Genomic DNA, 17,786 nt, shown 5'->3' on the forward strand with positions numbered 1-17,786 from the left:
ACAGTCCGTGATTTACCCAGGGTCTGTAGTGGCATGTCTAGCACTGAGATGCAGTCTCTTAAGACTACTGTACAATTCAGGAGCCTAAAAATTGTCTGAAGGGTCCATTGAATTGTGGTTCACGTCAAGATATATTTGATAACTTGTCAATGTTAATGGATGACTAAATTATGGATAGCAGAGGTACATTTTTTATGGAGAATTTATCTTCATGGCTGAAAATACAAATCCATTTTGCAGGAGGTTGCTCATCTAAGAGCCTAAATTAAGTTTCCATTGAGGGATATGGTGAATGTGCCACCTTGTTAAGAGTATAGAACAAGAAGGCCCGCACAAAAACAAATTGTATTTAATAACGAGATGGGTACATGTACCAGAAAATAATATCTCTTTACAAAATTACCAAGTTGGTAACCTAGAAGGGCAAGACAAAAGTAACAATCATGTAAGAAACTTTGCCAAGAGCCCTGAGATCCAATAGAATCCTTGTCCAGGGAAAAGTCTAGGGTGGGGTAGGCAATCCTGGTCTTGTAGTGCCACAGCCGCTTCATGTTTTTGATTTAACTAACCTGGAAGACCAGGTGTGTTGAATTTGGGCAATCACTGAATTGGTCATGTGGTGCCTAGTTGGAACAAAACCCTGCAGTACTTGTTGCACTCCAGGAACAGGGTTACTTACCCCTGGTGTAGGAGCTTGCCTGCATGTAAACAAGTATAAGGATGGGACATTGTCATTCATTCAACTGGGTCTGTATCAAGCGTCTCTGTAAAAGGGTTGATCTGGGGTCAGGGCCCCTTATCCATGTAATCTATTAAAGGCAAAACTGATCCTAAATTGCCACTTGAATCAGACGCTTGATACATACGTTTCCTGATGTTTATTTGATAATATGCCAATCAAAGCAACACTTAATAGAACCACAAGTCAATATACATACAGAAAAAGGAACATTTCCATTTCAGAATTAGAACCATTCTGAGATGGATATCTTTAAGTTAGTAAAGAAACAACAGTAGTCAAAGAGAAATATACAGTGCAACGTTAATGTGCACTAGTGTAAACCTGAGATTAATGAAAGGGTGAATGTTGCCACCATCTCTAAGTGTCCACTTACACCAGCCCTTTGATAACAAAACCAGACTAAAGACGTTCATTTCAACAAACTATATGTTATAGTTGTGTATTGTCTTGAATGTGCACCATACATTGTCCCTGTGTGCAAAGTTTTATATATTATTGCATAAACACTACTAGCTAGTAATGTTATTGTGGTTGTATAATGTGGTGTAGGTCATCCCTGGCCCTAAGCCCTATGCAGACTGCACTCAGCAGGGCACGGAAAACAACCTGCCCCATCATCTCCCCGTTTCCCCTTGGCGCACTATTACCCTCACACCCACCCTCCTGCCTGCTCACGGGATCCAGTCCAGCCTGGGGCGGAAGTCCCTGTCCATCTGCTTGGTCTCGTCTTCCTCGGGGGGCTCAGAGGGGCTGGGGTTGAGATCGGGGTCCGGCAGCGGGCGCTGCTCGCAGGTGGCATGGGGGTGTATCTGCCAGGTGCCGTCCCGGTAGGTGCAGTAACACACAGTCTGCTTGTCTATCTCCACCCGCTCCCCTGCCGAGATCACTCTGTCGCCCACAAAACAATTGGGCCCTGTAGGCAGGATGTAGAAAAATTATGTAAAATAAATCGATATATCAGATGTCACCTTAAATGTAAATTCCGTACGTTTTTGACAGTTAATTGTGTACTTAATGTGCTCGTTTTTTCAGCATTGCAATGAGATACTTCTGTAGTATTATTAAAATCATCCTACTGTCATTTGCAGCACCAATATGCTATACTTTGTAGAGTTACTTACACATCCATAAAGGCAGACATACAGTTGTGGCTAAATAAATTGGCACCCTTGCACTTTTCTTAAATAATTCCCTACACAAGAAACGTCAATTGGACTTCGCAAAAACCCACTTAAGCAACCCTAAATTCTGAGGAAAATGTTCTGTGGACCAATACAATACAAATCAGCACTATGTTTACTGATGACCAAATTAAGCATTCAAAGAAAGACACTTCCTACAATCAAACATGGGGGAGTTTCAATAATGCTGTGGGATTGCTTTGCTGCCTCTGGTACTGGGGACCTTGAACATGTTCAAGGCATCATGAAATCTGCAGATTATCAGTCCAATGTTTCAACGCAGTGTACAAAAACTGGGTCTATCAAAGGTTGTAGGTCTTCTAGCAGGACAACAAACCCAAATACACATCAAAAAGCACCCAGGAATCATTCAAGAAGAAACACTAGACTGTTCTGGAGTGGCCAGCATTGAGTTCAGATCTGATTCCATCTAAAACATATGGTGAGATCTGAAAACAGCAGTTGGTGGAAGGCACCCCTCAAACATTGCAGAATTGGAGCAGTTTGCAGCTGAAGAGTGGGCCAAACTTCCAGTAGAAAAGAGCTAATTGAAGGCTTCAAGAAGCATTTGTCAGCAGTTACTGTCTCTTGGCCAAAGGCTATGCAACCAAGTATTAGCTGCCTTTCTAAGGTCTTCGAAAGCCAAGTTAACAAACAGATCACCGACCATTTCGAATCTCACCGTACCTTCTCCGCTATGCAATCTGGTTTCCGAGCTGGTCATGAGTGCATCTCAGCCACGCTCAAGGTCTAAAACGATATCATAACCACCATCAATAAAAGACAATACTGTGCAGCCGTATTCATCGACCTGGCCAAGGCTTTCGACTCTGTCAATCACCACATTCTTATCAGCAGACTCAACAGCCTTGGTTTCTCAAATGACTGCCTTGCCTGGTTCACCAAATACTTCTCAGACAGAGTTCAGTGTGTCAAATCGGAGAGCCTGTTGTCCGGATCTCTGGCAGTCTCTATGGGGGTGCCACAGGGTTCAATTCTCGGGCCGTCTCTTTTCTCTGTACACATCAATAATGTTGCTCTTGCTGCTGGTGATTCTCTGATCCACCTCTATGCAGATGACACCATACTGTATACTTCTGGCCCTTCTTTGGATACTGTGCTAACTAACCTCCAGACGAGCTTCAATGCCATACAACTCTCCTTCCATGGCCTCCAACTGCTCTTAAATGCAAGTATAAATGTATGCTCTTCAACCGATCACTGCCTGCCCATCCAGCATCACTACTCTGGACGGTTCTGACTTAGAATATGTGGACAATTACAAATACCTAGGTGTCTGGTTAGACTGTAAACTCTCCTTCCAGACTCTCCAATCCAAAATTAAATCTAGAATCAGCTTCCTATTTCACAACAAAGCATCCTTCACACATGCTGCCAAACATACCCTCGTAAAACTGACTATCATACCGATCATTGACTTTGGCGATGTCATTTATAAAATAGCCTCTAACACTCTACTCAGCAAATTGGATGCAGTCGATCACAGTGCCATTCGCTTTGTCACCAAAGCAACCTATACTATCCACCACTGCGACCTGCATGCTCTCGTTGGCTGGCCCTCGCTTTATATTCGTTGTCAAACCCACTGGCTCCAGGTAATCTATAAGTCTTTGCTAGGTAAAGCCCCGTCTTATCTCAGCTCACTGGTCACAATAGCAGCACCCACCCGTAGCACTCGCTCCAGCAGGTATATTTCACTGGTCACCCCCAAAGCCTATTCCTTCTTTGGCCGCCTTTCCTACCAGTTCAAATCAAATCTTATTTGTCACATACACATGGTTAGCAGATGTTAATGCGAATGTAGCGAAATGCTTGTGCTTCTAGTTCCGACAATGCAGTAATAACCAACGAGTAATCTAGCTAACAATTCCAAAACTACTATCTTATACACACAAGTGTAAAGGGATAAAGAATATGTACATAAAGATATATGAATGAGTGATGGTACAGAGCGGCATAGGCAAGATGGCAGTAGATGGTATCGTGTACAGTATATACATATGAGATGAGTATGTAAACAAAGTGGCATAGTTCAAATGGCTAGTGATACATGTATTACATAAAGATGCAGTAGATGATATAGAGTACAATATATACGTATACATATGAGATAAATAATGTAGGGTATGTAAACATTATATTAAGTAGCATTGTTTAAAGTGGCTAGTGATATATTTTACATCAATTCCCATTATTAAAGTGGCTGGAGTTGAGTCAGTGTGTTGGCAGCAGCCACTCAATGTTAGTGGTGGCTGTTTAACAGTCTGATGGCCTTGAGATAGAAGCTGTTTTTCAGTCTCTCCGTCCCAGCTTTGATGCACCTGTACGGACCTCGCCTTCTGGATGATAGCGGGGTGAACAGGCAGTGGCTCGGGTGGTTGTTGTCCTTGATGATCTTTATGGCCTTCCTGTGACATCGGGTGGTGTAGGTGTCCTGGAGGGCAGGTAGTTTGTCCCCGGTGATGCGTTGTGCAGACCTCACTACCCTCTGGAGAGCTTTACAGTTGTGGGCGGAGCAGTTGCCGTACCAGGCGGTGATACAGCCCGACAGGATGCTCTCGATTGTGCATCTGTAGAAGTTTGTGAGTGCTTTTGGTGACAACCCGAATTTCTTCAGCCTCCTGAGGTTGAAGAGGCGCCGCTGCTCCTTCTTCACGATGCTGTCTGTGTGGGTGGACCAATTCAGTTTGTCTGTGATGTGTACGCCGAGGAACTTAAAACTTACTACCCTCTCCACTATTGTTCCATCGATGTGGATAGGGGGGTGTTCCCTCTGCTGTTTCCTGTAGTCCACAATCATCTCATTAGTTTTGTTGATGTTGAGTGTGAGGTTATTTTCCTGACACCACACTCCGAGGGCCCTCACCTCCTCCCTGTAGGCCGTCTCGTCGTTGTTGGTAATCAAGCCTACCACTGTAGTGTCGTCCGCAAACTTGATGATTGAGTTGGAGGCGTGCATGGCCACGCAGTCGTGGGTGAACAGGGAGTACAGGAGAGGGCTCAGAACGCACCCTTGTGGGGCCCCAGTGTTGAGGATCAGCGGGGTGGAGATGTTGTTACCTACCCTCACCACCTGGGGACGGCCCGTCAGGAAGTCCAGTACCCAGTTGCACAGGGCGGGGTCGAGACCCAGGGTCTCGAGCTTGATGACGGGTTTGGAGGGTACTATGGTGTTAAATGCTGAGCTGTAGTCGATGAACAGCATTCTCACATAGGTATTCCTCTTGTCCAGATGGGTTAGGGCAGTGTGCAGTGTGGTTGAGATTGCATCATCTGTGGACCTATTTGGGCGGTAAGCAAATTGGAGTGGGTCTAGGGTGTCAGGTAGGGTGGAGGTGATATGGTCCTTGACTAGTCTCTCAAAGCACTTCATGATGACGGAGGTGAGTGTTACGGGGCGGTAGTCGTTTAGCTCAGTTACCTTAGCTTTCTTGGGAACAGGAACAATGGTGGCCCTCTTGAAGCATGTGGGAACAGCAGACTGGGATAGGGATCGATTGAATATGTCCGTAAACACACCAGCCAGCTGGTCTGCGCATGCTCTGAGGGCGCGACTGGGGATGCCATCTGGGCCTGCAGCCTTGCGAGGGTTAACACATTTAAATGTTTTACTCACCTCGGCTGCAGTGAAGGAGAGTCTGCATGTTTTGGTTGTGGGCCGTGTCAGTGGCGCTGTATTGTCCTCAAAGCGGGCAATTTTTTTATTTAGTCTGCCTGGGAGCAAGGCATCCTGGTCCGTGACTGGGCTGGTTTTCTTTTTGTAATCCGTGATTGACTGTAGACCCTGCCACATACCTCTTGTGTCTGAGCCATTGAATTGCGATTCTACTTTATCTCTATACGCTTAGCTTGTTTGATTGCCTTGCGGAGGGAATAGCTACACTGTTTGTATTCGGCTATGTTTCCGGTCACCTTGCCCTGATTAAAAGCAGTGGTTCGCGCTTTCAGTTTCACGCGAATGCTGTCATCAATCCACGGTTTCTGGTTTGGGAATGTTTTAGTCGTTGCTATGGGAACGACATCTTCAACGCTCTCCTGTCAATGACTGGAACGAATTGCAAAAATCACTGAAGCTGGAGACTCATATCTCCCTCACTACCTTTAAGCATCAGCTGTCAGAGCAGCTCACAGATCACTGCACCTATACATAGCCCATCTGTAAATAGCCCATCCAACTAGCTCATCCCCATATTGTTATTTCTTTTTTTGCTCCTTTGCACCCCAGTATCCCTACTTGCACATTCATCTTCTGCACATATATCACTCCAGTGTTTAATTGCTAAATTGTAATTGCTTCAGCACTAAGGCCTATTTATTGCCTTACCCCCGTAAACTTACCTCATTTGCACACACTGTATATATATATATATTTATTTATATTCTGTTATTGACGGTACATTTATTTATTCCATGTTTAACTCTGTCTTGTTGTTTGTGTCACACTGCTTTGCTTTATTTTGGCCAGCTCGCAGTTGTAAATGAGAACTTGTTCTCAACGGGCCTACCTGGTTAAATAAATAAAAAATAATTATAAAAAGCTCATGGGTGCTAATAATTGAGTCCATGCCATTTGTTTTTATTTTCTCAATTAAAATTGTAAACTTAGTTTCAAAAAACAAAATTGCTTCTTCAATGTTGAAAATCCAATGTGTGGAGACCAAACTTATTATTTTTTTAATTACAACTTATTATTGAAGAAAAAGGGAATTATTTAAGAAAAGTGGAAGGGTGCCAATATATACTGAAAAAATATATAAACGCAACATGCAACAATTTCAAAGATTTACTGAGTTACAGTTCATATAAGGAAAGCAGTCAATTGAAATAAATAAATTGGGCCCTAATCTATGAATTTCACGACTGTGAATACAGATATGCATCTGTTGGTCACAGATACATTAAAAAAAGGTGGGAGAGAAATGGCATATATTATTATTATTATTATAAAATCGTTCAGTATCTGGTGTGACCACCATTTTCCTCATGCAGCGCGACACATCGCCTTCGCATAAAGTTGATCAGGCTGTTGATTGTGGCCTGTGGAATGTTGTCCCACTCCTCTTCAATGGGTTTGCGAAGTAGCAGGATATTGTAGTGTTGTGTTGTGTTATGTAGTGTTGTGTTATTTAGCGTTCTGGTGTCTTTCTTGTTGTGATGTGTGTTTTGTCCTTTTTTTTTTTCCAGCTCATGAAACATGGAATCAACACTTTAGATGTTGGGTGTATATATTTGTGTTCAATCTACATCTGCATTGCTTTTGCTCTTTGGGGTTTAGACTGGGCTTCTGTATAAGCACTTTGTGATAACTGTTGATGTAAAAGGGCTTTATAAATAAATGTGATTGATTTTCTGATTGAACTATATACGGCACACACAAGCTGTTCCTTTACTGTCTGCTGTTGGATGGCTGGCCCCATGCCCCACTATCCCACCAGGCTGGGGGCTAGTTACTATTCCTGTGTTGGACAGAGCACTATCGAGCAGTTTGATCTGTGCAATGCTGTAATCTGTGCAGTGCTGAATTCCATTGTTTAGTTCTAAGGATGCTTGGATCCCACATCAGTGACTAAATATTTGAAATATTTCCAAAACTCCTTGGCTTGACTCTAACTAATAATTGAGCTTGTTATGAATATGATGTACATATCATGTTGAACGCACAGTACACATGGTACCAGCGGCGCAGGTCCTAATCCAGGCACTTGTCATCTCCCGTCTGGATTACTGCAACTCGCTGTTGGCTGGGCTCCCTGCCTGTGCCATTAAACCCCTACAACTCATCCAGAACGCCGCAGCCCGTCTGGTGTTCTGGTGTTCAACCTTCCCAAGTTCTCTCACGTCACCCCGCTCCTCTTCTGCTCTGGCCCCCCAATGGTGGAACAAACTCCCTCACGACGCCAGGACAGCGGAGTCAATCACCACCTTCCGGAGACACCTGAAACCCCACCTCTTTAAGGAATAACTAGGATAGGATAAGTAATCCTTCTCACCCCCCCCCCTTTAAGATTTAGATGCACTATTGTAAAGTGACTGTTCTACTGGATGTCATAAGGTGAATGCACCAATTTGTAAGTCGCTCTGGATAAGAGCGTCTGCTAAATGACTTAAATGTAAATGTAATGTAAATACCAGTGCAGTGGAGCAGTGATTAAAGAAACACTGACTTCAACTGGGGGCAGCGGCCAACTACTGCCATCGTAAACATTACATAAGAAGAGCTGCAGCTGTGTCAAAGCTAATTATTGATGGTTGAAATCAAATCAATGTTTATTGGTCGCATACACAGTTAACTAAGCAGGTGTTATAGCAGGTGCAGCAAAATGCTTGAGTTACATACAGTTGAAGTCGGAAGTTTTCATACACAAGTTGGAGTCATTAAAACTTGTTTTTCAACCACTCCACAAATGTCTTGTTATCATGCTAAGGTTTTGGCAAGTCGGTTAGGACATCTACTTTGTGCATGACCCAAGTCATTTTTCCAACAATTGTTTACAGACATATTATTTCACTTATATTCCCTATATCACAATATAAATATAAAGAAGCTTACAATATAAAGACGTTTACATACACTAAGTTGACCCCAAGCATACTTCCAAAGTTGTGGCAAAATGGCTTAAGAACAACAAAGTCAAGGTATTGGAGTGGCCATCACAAAACCCTGATCTCAATCCTATAGAACATTTGTGGGCGGGAACTGAAAAAGTGTGTGCGAGCCAGGAGGCCTACAAACCTGACTCAGTTAGACCAGCTCTGTCAGGTGGAATGGGCCAAAATTCACCAAATTTATTGTGGGAAGCTTGTGGAAGGATACCTGAAACGTTTGACCCAAGCTAAACCATTTAAAGGCAATGCTACCAAATACTAATTGAGTGTATGTAAACTTCTGACCCTTTGGGGGGAATGTGATGAAATAAAAGCTGAAATAAATAATTTTCTCTACTATTATTCTGACATTGCACATTCTTAAAATAGTGGTGATCCTAACAGACCTAAAACAGGGAATTTTTACTAGGATTAAATGTCAGGAATTGTGAAAAACTGAGTTTAAATGTATTTGGCTAAGGTGTATGTAAACTTCAGACTACAACTGTATGACCAGGCTTATGGACTCTGTATATTTGCGTTGTATGTTCAGGTCAAATTATACAGAACACATCTGTGTGTGTGTATGTCCACGCTATCATTATAGCATGCAAACTAGTGTGCAAGAAATGGTGTGTTTCTGAGGGTAGAGACCATTAATTGTGTTGGAAAGTTGTGTGTTTGTAGAAGTGAACTCACCAGTGTCGCAGACAGGACAGCAGTGGTTGGGCTCATATGTAGGGTTGACACAGTGTGGTGCAGGACAGTCAGAGATGGAACAATACACCTCCCTGTTGGGCTCACAACGACATCTCTCACAGCGTGACAACTGAAACAGCAGGTTAGACACACCTTTAGACATGTTTGGAAGGAAGCATAATACTTGAGAAACCTATGAAGCATGTATCAATGTAATACCTGAATACTGTTTTCAATTGCCATCTCAACTGCTGACCCCCACATGACCCCTTGTTGATGGAGAGTACTGTTATGATTACACTTGACAATAGGCCTACATCTCTCATGCAATTAATCAATAACCAATGTCCCCATCTTCACCATCAGGCTAGACACACAAAAAAACACTGCTTTGACATGAGTATAAAACAGTATAATAAACTAATTCAAAGGTCCAACCTTGGATAATGTACACAGTCCCTTAAAGTAGATGGAGCATATTTTGTCATGTTTCTTTTAAAAATAAATCTCACCCTGAATTCCTCGAATATTCTGTACATTTTGCCACCATATACACACACTTTGCTAACTGCCTCACACACTGGACAGCAGGACTTGTATTTAATCCGTGTACATCGAGGATGAATGCGAGGACACTTGGGTCGTATGCACACGGGTCCGTCTTCAGTGCAGGTGCACGGACAAGCAGATGGACTGGGATAGTACACCTCCCCGATGCTATACACAAATCCGTGGTCGTCTAAGCACCACTTGCCCCGGTAATCCCCAAACTCGTACTCCGAGTCAGTATTGGTTGAGTATTCCGTCAATGTTTTGGGAATTGGGTAGAGGAGCGCGATGTAGAGGCAAAGCGCACGGCTGTTCATCATTCCTGATATCTGCAGTGGGCGTCTGGTGCTCCCTCGTGCTCTTTTCAAGAGGTGTGACGACGCATGGATGGTAGAGAAGGCGACGAGGCAAGAAAAGTGGGCATGCAACCACATTCCCCACAATGGCCAACGAGAGTTTACTCACAGTAATAGTCCAAAAGTCAGACCATTTCCCCCCCAATTTGAAATAATTGTAAAATAATGAATGTTTGATAATACATTGTCGATATCAAAATTACAATGCTGAGTTATAATTGACTGGGCAGTCTAAGCAATCATAGACCTACATCTAGAGAAAGACAAAACATTTGAAATAAACCACAAGTCAGAAAGACAGAAATTACTTTTATTTGGGCAAGAGGCTTGACAGTACAAAAAAAAGATGCAAATTGCAGAGGCATACTCAAATTACTCAAATTCAAGTAAAAACAGTCATTTGAATGCATGAGGTTATCTGAGGTTCATCCTGACCATTTCTCTAATGGTGATACACAGCAACAGGGTTTGACACAGCTGTGCAGTTGCAAACAGCTCATGTAAAACAGTTCACAAATGATCAATTTGCTGTCATATAATAGGTGATAGTCAAGGACTGGCCATTTCATATGAATTCTGAATTTAATCCAGCACTAACAGTCCACACCATATTGATTACTAACTAAAAGTTAGATAAAAAAAGGCAACAAAAACAGCATTTAAAAACCATTGTCAATTGGGTATGGAATAAATTAGGCCTAGGCCCCTCCCTGTTCTATCAACGCCAATAGCTAAAGAGGAACGGTTGGCTTGTGGTATGAATCCAGAAATCCATAAGATCATTAGAAATGTCAAACACAAACAGAGTGTGGGGATGGTGGAAGAACATCACAGGGTCATATTTAAATGGGCACAGGGTTGCACGACATCGCAAATAACACACAGAATGTACAAAACTATGGACATCTCTACCCATGAAATCACTTCTATACATTCCAATATTTTTGATATGCAGCACTGTGCCCACAAAGCATGACCCTAGTCTACAGGTTGGAGGGTGTGCTCAGAGAGAGGTTATTGGGAGGGCTGGCTGGCTGGGCGTTCCTCTGGGGCAGGTTCAGCTGAAGCAGGGGGGTCTGCAGGGGTTCCGGTGCTGCTCTCGGATGGGGCGGTGCTGTCACTAGTGCCCTCGTCCGTGACGCTCTCCACCGGCGGGCCCTGCTGCTTCTCTGCAGCAGGTGTGCCCTCCTCAGCCTCAGGCTGGGTCTCAGATGCAGGAGTCTCTTCTGAAGGAAAGGAGGAAAGTGTGTAGGTCAGGTGTCTTTATGTAGATTTTAATGATCATTGATCACAATGCTCAGTCTGAATGCCACAACGGTTAACATTGTACTGCAATAAAAGCACTACTTGTATCAGGCTTTTTCTTACTCCAAACAGCAAGTTACTGAAATAACAAGAGAAAACGCTGTAGTTAGTGTTAGTGAGATGTTGGTACGACTGACCGGTCTCCATAGGAGTTGGCTTGTCCTGGTCCTCCTTGTTCTCTGTGGTTGGTGGGGTGGTGTTGTTCTGTTCAGTGATGGGCAGGGTAGATGAAGCGGAGGCTGCTGCAGCCTGCTGCTGCTCTTGCTGTTCCTGGGCCTGAGCCGCCTTCTCTGCCTGCTCCGCCGCTTCCTTCTCCCTCTCCTCCGCCCGCCGCCTCGCAGTCTCCTCTGCCACAGCAATCTCTGCTGCCAGCTTCTCCATGTCTACCTCCACCTTCTGACCACACAGCTGCACACAGACAAACACATCTAGTTCACACCAGAGCTACAAAGACAAACTTGAACAGCAACAGAGTGGCACAGAATATAAACTATCATCTCAGCACAGCTGCTGATAAAAGTAAACAAATTATCTTCACTAGTACAAAAAAAAGACTAAGGCTATCAGCTGTTGCACTTTGTATGAGGCGATTCTCATTTTGGACACTGTGGGGTGGGGGCACATACCCGTTTGAGCTCACTGTTGAAGGAGTCTGTCGTCTCCAAGAATCTCCTCTTCTTGTCCTGGTGCCGGTCCTCTATTTGCAGCAGCTCTGCTTCCAGCTTCCTCTGTGGAAAGGAACAGTGTCAAACCAGACTTATGTGATTGCAGTCCAGTGTGTGTCTTCCACTAGCTTTGCTTACCTGGTGCACCATGAGGGACTGGACCTGGCGCTTGAGGACTTGCATGCGTGCAGTGGTGACGACAGAGCGCACATCTGGCACCACAATCTCACTGAGGATGTCACTGATGAGCCGGTGGTTCCGCTGGAAGCGAGCGGTGGCCGTGTGCTTCATGGAGAACCCATCGTCATAGTCTACGGAAAGGACAAACGTTGGCTTTCAATACACACAATATGGATAAACAAAAAAAGGTACAGGAGAGACAGAATTTCAAGTCTCCAGGCCATTACCATCTGGGTCTTCAGCAGGCTGGATGCTCATGTAAGGTTCTCCCTTCTCAACGCGGGTCTGCCGCTGTCTGCTCTCCTCCTCCAGAGCCGCCTCGGCACGGTTCTTGGCATTGATGTAGGCCAGGTAAGCCGGTGAGTTGTGGTAGGCCTTCAGGGAGTCGTTGTACTCAATCTATAGAGGCAGTAGTTATAAAATCTCGGTGAAAAATACTTGACTCATTTACCCAAGGAAAAATAGCTAGGGCATTGGAAAACTGAAGCTCCCAACTGCCCTCACCTTTTCCGCTTCATATTCATTCAAGTAGTCCTGCTTCTCCTCTTCAGTGAGGTCCCTCCACATGCCACCAATAATCTTTCCAATCTCCCATAACTTCAGATCCGGATTGGAGGCTTTGACTTGGTCCCAGACCTGGCAAAAAGGAGGCACCATGGTCAAAACAGAGCAGCAACAGCCGGAAAATGTATATAAATACACAAGAGGAAGAAAGAGGGAGAGAAAGATTTGATTTGGAGGAGACAAAGGGAAAGCAAGCACAATAGGTCACACAGAAACCAGGACAGACAGAATCAACAATGAAGACAGGTGTTGAAGAGGAGTGGATCCAGATGGTGGTGTAACTCAGCTGTCTCCGACCTCCAATCCAGAGGAGGTAAGATGTGAGGAACATACCACCAGGGGTCATCAACAGTGGGGTCCCCGGCCATCCAGACGGTTGGCTGGGCGACCCCCTGTACAAGCAGTAAAAGTAGACACCGTGGGTGTCTTACCTTCCTGCTTACCTTCCGGCTGTACCGCATGTAGGGCATCAGCGGCTTATCTGGCGGTTTGGGCGGCTTGGGAACAGTGATTCCTGAGGAATTCTGGGAAAGAGAACCAAAGAAAATATCAATAGGTCAAACCAACAGACATAGCTATTACAGAAAGCACTTATGTACTACTATGAAGAAGGGGCAGGGCCACAACTGAAAATGACAATCTGCTTTAAGTGAAGCGCTTAAGGAGACTCATTCCAAAATCCTGCACCTTATTTTTTGGATAGTGTTTCATGCAAAGCTGATATGTCGAGGACAAATTATTGCCCTCTGTGTTGAGGGCTATAATTCAAATGAATACTGCTATCAGTTTTGGCTACCTTGTGATTAAAACACCAACCAGTACGAACCTCTGACATGCCAAGTCATGAGCCTTGGATGGACAGGGAAACATGCTGCTGCTCCCTTGCAGGCTGTACAAGCAGGGGAGGGGCATGGCAGAGGTGCAACTGCTCTAACATGAAATGCTTTTGCATCAAGGAGTGGGACAAGATGAGGGGAGCTGGTGACACTTCGAACAAACAATCACATGTGGTTGGTGGGTCATCAAGCGGAGCATCAAATCAGTTGGAATAAGATGGTGTTAGTTTTACAGAAGATTATAGGAGGACTTTGGGGCAATTACTGACCTCACTTGACCACAGCCAGCAGCTGTTTTTGTTGTACCATTTATCCCCCCCAAATGTATCCTTTCCTGCATGTTGAATATATATGTATATATATTTTTTCTTTCTTCACCATTCTATTGTTGTACCAAACACTCATTTCCCTTTTCTCCCAATTATCCTTTTCTCACTCAGGGAATAGCCAGCCTTACTCCTTGGGCTCTAGCCCTGGATGGCATTGGTCCTACCATTACCCTGTTGTTGCTGCCGGTATTCCCTCCCAGCCTGTAGTTGTTGTAGGCCAGATGGCTGTATGGGTTGTACCCCACAAACCCAGGGGTGTTGGGCACTTGCTGATGGAGACAAATGAGACAAAACACAAATGAGAAATGACACAAACAAGGGGGAGGGACAACAAAAAATGAAAAGGATTTTGGGGGTAATGATTTAAAGCAGCGCATAGTCATTGGCTTATTTCTGTCATAGGAGCATCACAAAATAAAAAGATAGCAAAGGGGGAGGTAAACAGCTGGTAACTGGCCAGTTCTACTTCCATCTATTGATGTTCAAAATGTATAGCAGCATGTGATTTAGATGAAGGGAAATGTTTGTCTGTGAGCCACATACTTGCAAATGTATTGACAGAACATCCTGAGCTAATACGTCTGTGCGGTCCTGCAGCACCACCATACATTACTGAGCTCAAGTTGATTGTATAGAAGACCCACTCCTCTGGCATTGGGAGAAAATGGGAGGACTGATGTTGGATGGTATGTGATACTTACAGTTGTGGGGGCTGGGGTGGGGGGAGGTGCATATGATGGCCTTTCTGTGTAAAGTAAATGTTAAGACAAAGTTTAGACATACCAAAACAAAAAGAGTAAATTGGACTCCCTTTATCATTAAGCTCTATAATGCAGTTAGCATTTAACCTGTATCTAAACCTACATGTCAGTTGTATTGGTCCCAGGCTAACTGCCACACCAATTCAAAACAAATTGACATAAATATCTACTTACTTGACATCTTGGCTGAGGAATTGTGGATTTCAAGCTATTCTCGTCATTGGCACTGTAATAAAAACATTGAGCTTGTTATAGGCAAATAATAATATTAATGCCAAAAACAGCTAGTGCGCCCAGTGCAAGAGATTGAAAGATCATGGCATCTGGGAAACAGACCGTAGGATTCACACCGTTTGTTGTTGGCTCCATAAATACAATGTAACCAGCAGGCTGCATACAAAACATGGTGTCGTTTCCTTATAATAAGAAAAACTAATTTAAAGCAGTTTCTATACTGACAGACTAGCTTTCGTCCACGCATGCATCTTGGCAGATCCAACGCAAACTCATGGACTCTTCTCTACCGCCTAGTGCGGCGGTAGAGAAATTGCTAACAAAAAATACTTTATTTCGTATTTGGGATTAATGGCATCCTACGCATACATAAACACGTTCTCTAGAACCCTAGCAAGATCTTTACTTTCATAAATTAATCAAGTTTAGTGAAGCTAGTCATGAACGCAGAGCCTCATACTGAGCAAAGTAAATTAACGTAAATCAACTGGAGGGAGGCGGTAGAAACCGGTCTAATTTATTTTGTTTACGTAAAAATTGCGTCAGACGTTTAACACTTATATTGATTTATTAACCAATTGCAATGCTGAGATATTAGTAATTGACTAGAGACATATGCAAGTACAAGATACCAGTGTGTGAGAATCTACCCGACAATTCCAATGTGATGACACAATGTTTGGAATATGTCGAGAAGTGGCTAGTAAGAGAGCTAGCCGCATAGTGGGATAGCTACAGTAACTATAGTGAAATCATTCTAGGTTGAAACTAGCTACGTAAAGGACGTAATCTCAAAACATACGCTAAAGTTAATTAAACATCCAAACTAGCAAAGTTACAGAATGTAGTTAGCTAATCTAGTAAGCAGAGTTAACGACAACAGCTAACAGTTACTGTTAGCTAGCCCTTAAACCCCTTTCCATATTTAAGGTTTTCAGATGTTACATTCGCCCACATTTGGCTCAATGTGAACTACAATTCCGACGCTGTGTTTTAACTTTTAGATAAAGTCAATAGTCACTCCTTCAAAACCGATTTTCTAAACATATGCTGATATGCCCCTTATCTTTCATATCAGTGAGAAATAAACTTTCAAATACAAAATAAGCACTTACAGTATTGCACAGAAGTTGTGTTTCTCCAGTTGAAGAACTACACTTCCTCCCCACTGTTGCGTACAGCCAGGTGTTCGAAGCAAGCGAGATAGCTCATTAGCACAGGTGGCCGGCTATGATTTCTGTCTGGCTTCCGTAAACAAGAGCTGGAGATATGGCCTTGTGGGAACACCAACCCTATAAAAAAAGGTGTAGCAATTTACCCTTTAGTTCTTTCAATTATTTATCGCTGATATGAATGACAAGTCTACAAAAACGTACCGCAAGCGATGCGTGTTAATGTTTAGAGCAGGAGTCGGGGCTCAACAAAACCTACACTGGTCAGAAGCTATCGTTAATATGCGCTAAAGCAGTTAGCGTATATGAAAGGAGTCACAGTTAGCAAGCGAACGTTAGCAAAGCCTTGCTTGAAAGTAAATGCAGATTGTATTTGGTTTGAATGAAAATACAATTCTATTCAGTTGTGAAATTATCTCCACCTTCATCTGACCTTTTCGAAAAGTAAAATGCAAAACTATCGAAAGGATCTACACTTGAAAATTAACTCACCCCGAGCTCCTTTCTTTGTTCCCTCAAAAGCGCGTCTGTAATTTTTTTCGCTGGTGAATAACTGCGGATTAAAACACGATTTCGTAGAACACGCCGTCTACTGTTTCGGAGAGGAACCGCTGATTTGCACCCAGTGAGTTAATATGCTTAATCTTTGCTTACCGCTAGGTGGCTGCAGAACACCGCTACTGATTTTATGCAGACTGCTTTTAGGTATTGCATGGCTGCCCTCATGGCTTGAGCAAAGATAAAACAAAACTGATATTGGGTCAGCTCTCAATCCCGTACCGTTATTGAAGTTCAAGCACAGACAGATTACCTTATCCCGATTGTCCTCCCCTCCTCAAGATGTTTCAGACAAATGTTTCACCTCTTGTCTTTCTTACACTTCTGTGCACACAGATGCACAGAACACATAAAAATGGTATGTTTGAGATTCAAGCTCAGTTGTAGTTATTTAGCCCATACAAAGCCCTGTAAAACTTAGTAAAGTACAGTATCAGTTCACTTGTATAACAACACCACTTCTTGACTAAATTGTGGGCGAGATGTGTGGTAGTACATCCCCAGAGCTTCCATGTTGCTGTGAGTGACCTGGATATGTAGTCTTCTCCGTTTTATTCAAAGGATTGCTGCTAGAGTGCATCCCCAGAAATAAGCAGACAGGACTGTGAGGTAAGCCCTAATAATGAAGGGCAGCTTTTCTCCTGAAGACCAGACATCTAGGCCAAACCTCTTGTGTGAATGTTGCCCAACACCAAGGCGCAAAATGTCCCCATGAGTGTTTACGTAGGTCTTTTTACATTCTTACGGTCTTGTGAGCTTAATGAAGATGTAAAATGTATGAGTGCTATATTATGTTTCTGCTCAAGGTTTGAATGGTGCAACTTGTGTGTGTGTGTGATGAGTCTGTGGAAGAGGGGGAACTGGGATTTGTCTCCACTTGACATAGTTGAACAGCGACAGATGGATGCCGTCAGATGTTGAAACATGTATTTCCAATATGGAGTGTCCTTTCCCAGGGGTGTTTAACCTCCTTTCCCACTCCCACTTCTCCATTCTGGCTAGACTGCATTGAGAGAATGTGCTGTTCTTGCTCTGTCTGTACTTTTTCA

The 17,786-nt window shown here is 43.5% G+C and overlaps 2 protein-coding genes across 7 annotated transcripts; both read right to left on the bottom strand.

Moving 5' to 3' along the window:
* Positions 1 to 865: 865 nt before the first annotated feature.
* Positions 866 to 10,140, bottom strand: LOC124000073 (von Willebrand factor C domain-containing protein 2-like). Its single transcript, XM_046306184.1, has 3 exons — positions 9,741 to 10,140; positions 9,229 to 9,358; positions 866 to 1,655 (listed from the first exon to the last, which is right to left on the bottom strand). The coding sequence occupies exons 1-3, from the start codon at positions 10,095 to 10,097 to the stop codon at positions 1,414 to 1,416; spliced, it is 729 nt and encodes a 242-aa protein (XP_046162140.1). The 5' UTR covers positions 10,098 to 10,140; the 3' UTR covers positions 866 to 1,413.
* Positions 10,141 to 10,429: 289 nt separating this feature from the next.
* Positions 10,430 to 16,818, bottom strand: LOC124000416 (SWI/SNF-related matrix-associated actin-dependent regulator of chromatin subfamily E member 1-like). Of its 6 annotated transcripts, none has more exons than XM_046306764.1 (12): positions 16,672 to 16,818; positions 16,123 to 16,299; positions 14,948 to 14,999; positions 14,714 to 14,757; positions 14,183 to 14,281; positions 13,291 to 13,371; positions 12,788 to 12,919; positions 12,511 to 12,682; positions 12,242 to 12,414; positions 12,065 to 12,166; positions 11,576 to 11,846; positions 10,430 to 11,359 (listed from the first exon to the last, which is right to left on the bottom strand). In XM_046306764.1, the coding sequence occupies exons 3-12, from the start codon at positions 14,952 to 14,954 to the stop codon at positions 11,148 to 11,150; spliced, it is 1,293 nt and encodes a 430-aa protein (XP_046162720.1). In that variant the 5' UTR covers positions 14,955 to 14,999; positions 16,123 to 16,299; positions 16,672 to 16,818; the 3' UTR covers positions 10,430 to 11,147. The 6 variants fall into 6 exon arrangements, with proteins under 6 accessions (XP_046162720.1, XP_046162718.1, XP_046162719.1 ...); XM_046306762.1 differs by having other exon boundaries at positions 13,279 to 13,371; XM_046306763.1 differs by having other exon boundaries at positions 14,177 to 14,281.
* Positions 16,819 to 17,786: the final 968 nt, after the last annotated feature.

This window comes from Oncorhynchus gorbuscha, linkage group LG16, assembly GCF_021184085.1.
Source record: "Oncorhynchus gorbuscha isolate QuinsamMale2020 ecotype Even-year linkage group LG16, OgorEven_v1.0, whole genome shotgun sequence".
NCBI classification, from domain to species: domain Eukaryota; kingdom Metazoa; phylum Chordata; class Actinopteri; order Salmoniformes; family Salmonidae; genus Oncorhynchus; species Oncorhynchus gorbuscha.

What these genes read in the sequence shown, in the direction of transcription:
- LOC124000073 (XM_046306184.1), bottom strand. Translation starts at nt 10,097, where the DNA reads ATGATGAACAGCCGTGCGCTTTGCCTCTACATCGCGCTCCTCTACCCA. An exon ending in GAATATTCGAGGAATTCAGG is followed by an intron (nt 9,359 to 9,740) that starts GTGAGATTTATT and finishes CTGCTGTTTCAG; the next exon opens with TTGTCACGCTGTGAGAGATG. An exon ending in CTGTCCTGTCTGCGACACTG is followed by an intron (nt 1,656 to 9,228) that starts GTGAGTTCACTT and finishes TCCTGCCTACAG; the next exon opens with GGCCCAATTGTTTTGTGGGC.
- LOC124000416 (XM_046306759.1), bottom strand. An exon ending in GCAGCAACAACAGGGTAATG is followed by an intron (nt 13,372 to 14,176) that starts GTAGGACCAATG and finishes TCTCTTTCCCAG; the next exon opens with AATTCCTCAGGAATCACTGT. An exon ending in GCCAACTCCTATGGAGACCG is followed by an intron (nt 11,360 to 11,575) that starts GTCAGTCGTACC and finishes CCTTTCCTTCAG; the next exon opens with AAGAGACTCCTGCATCTGAG.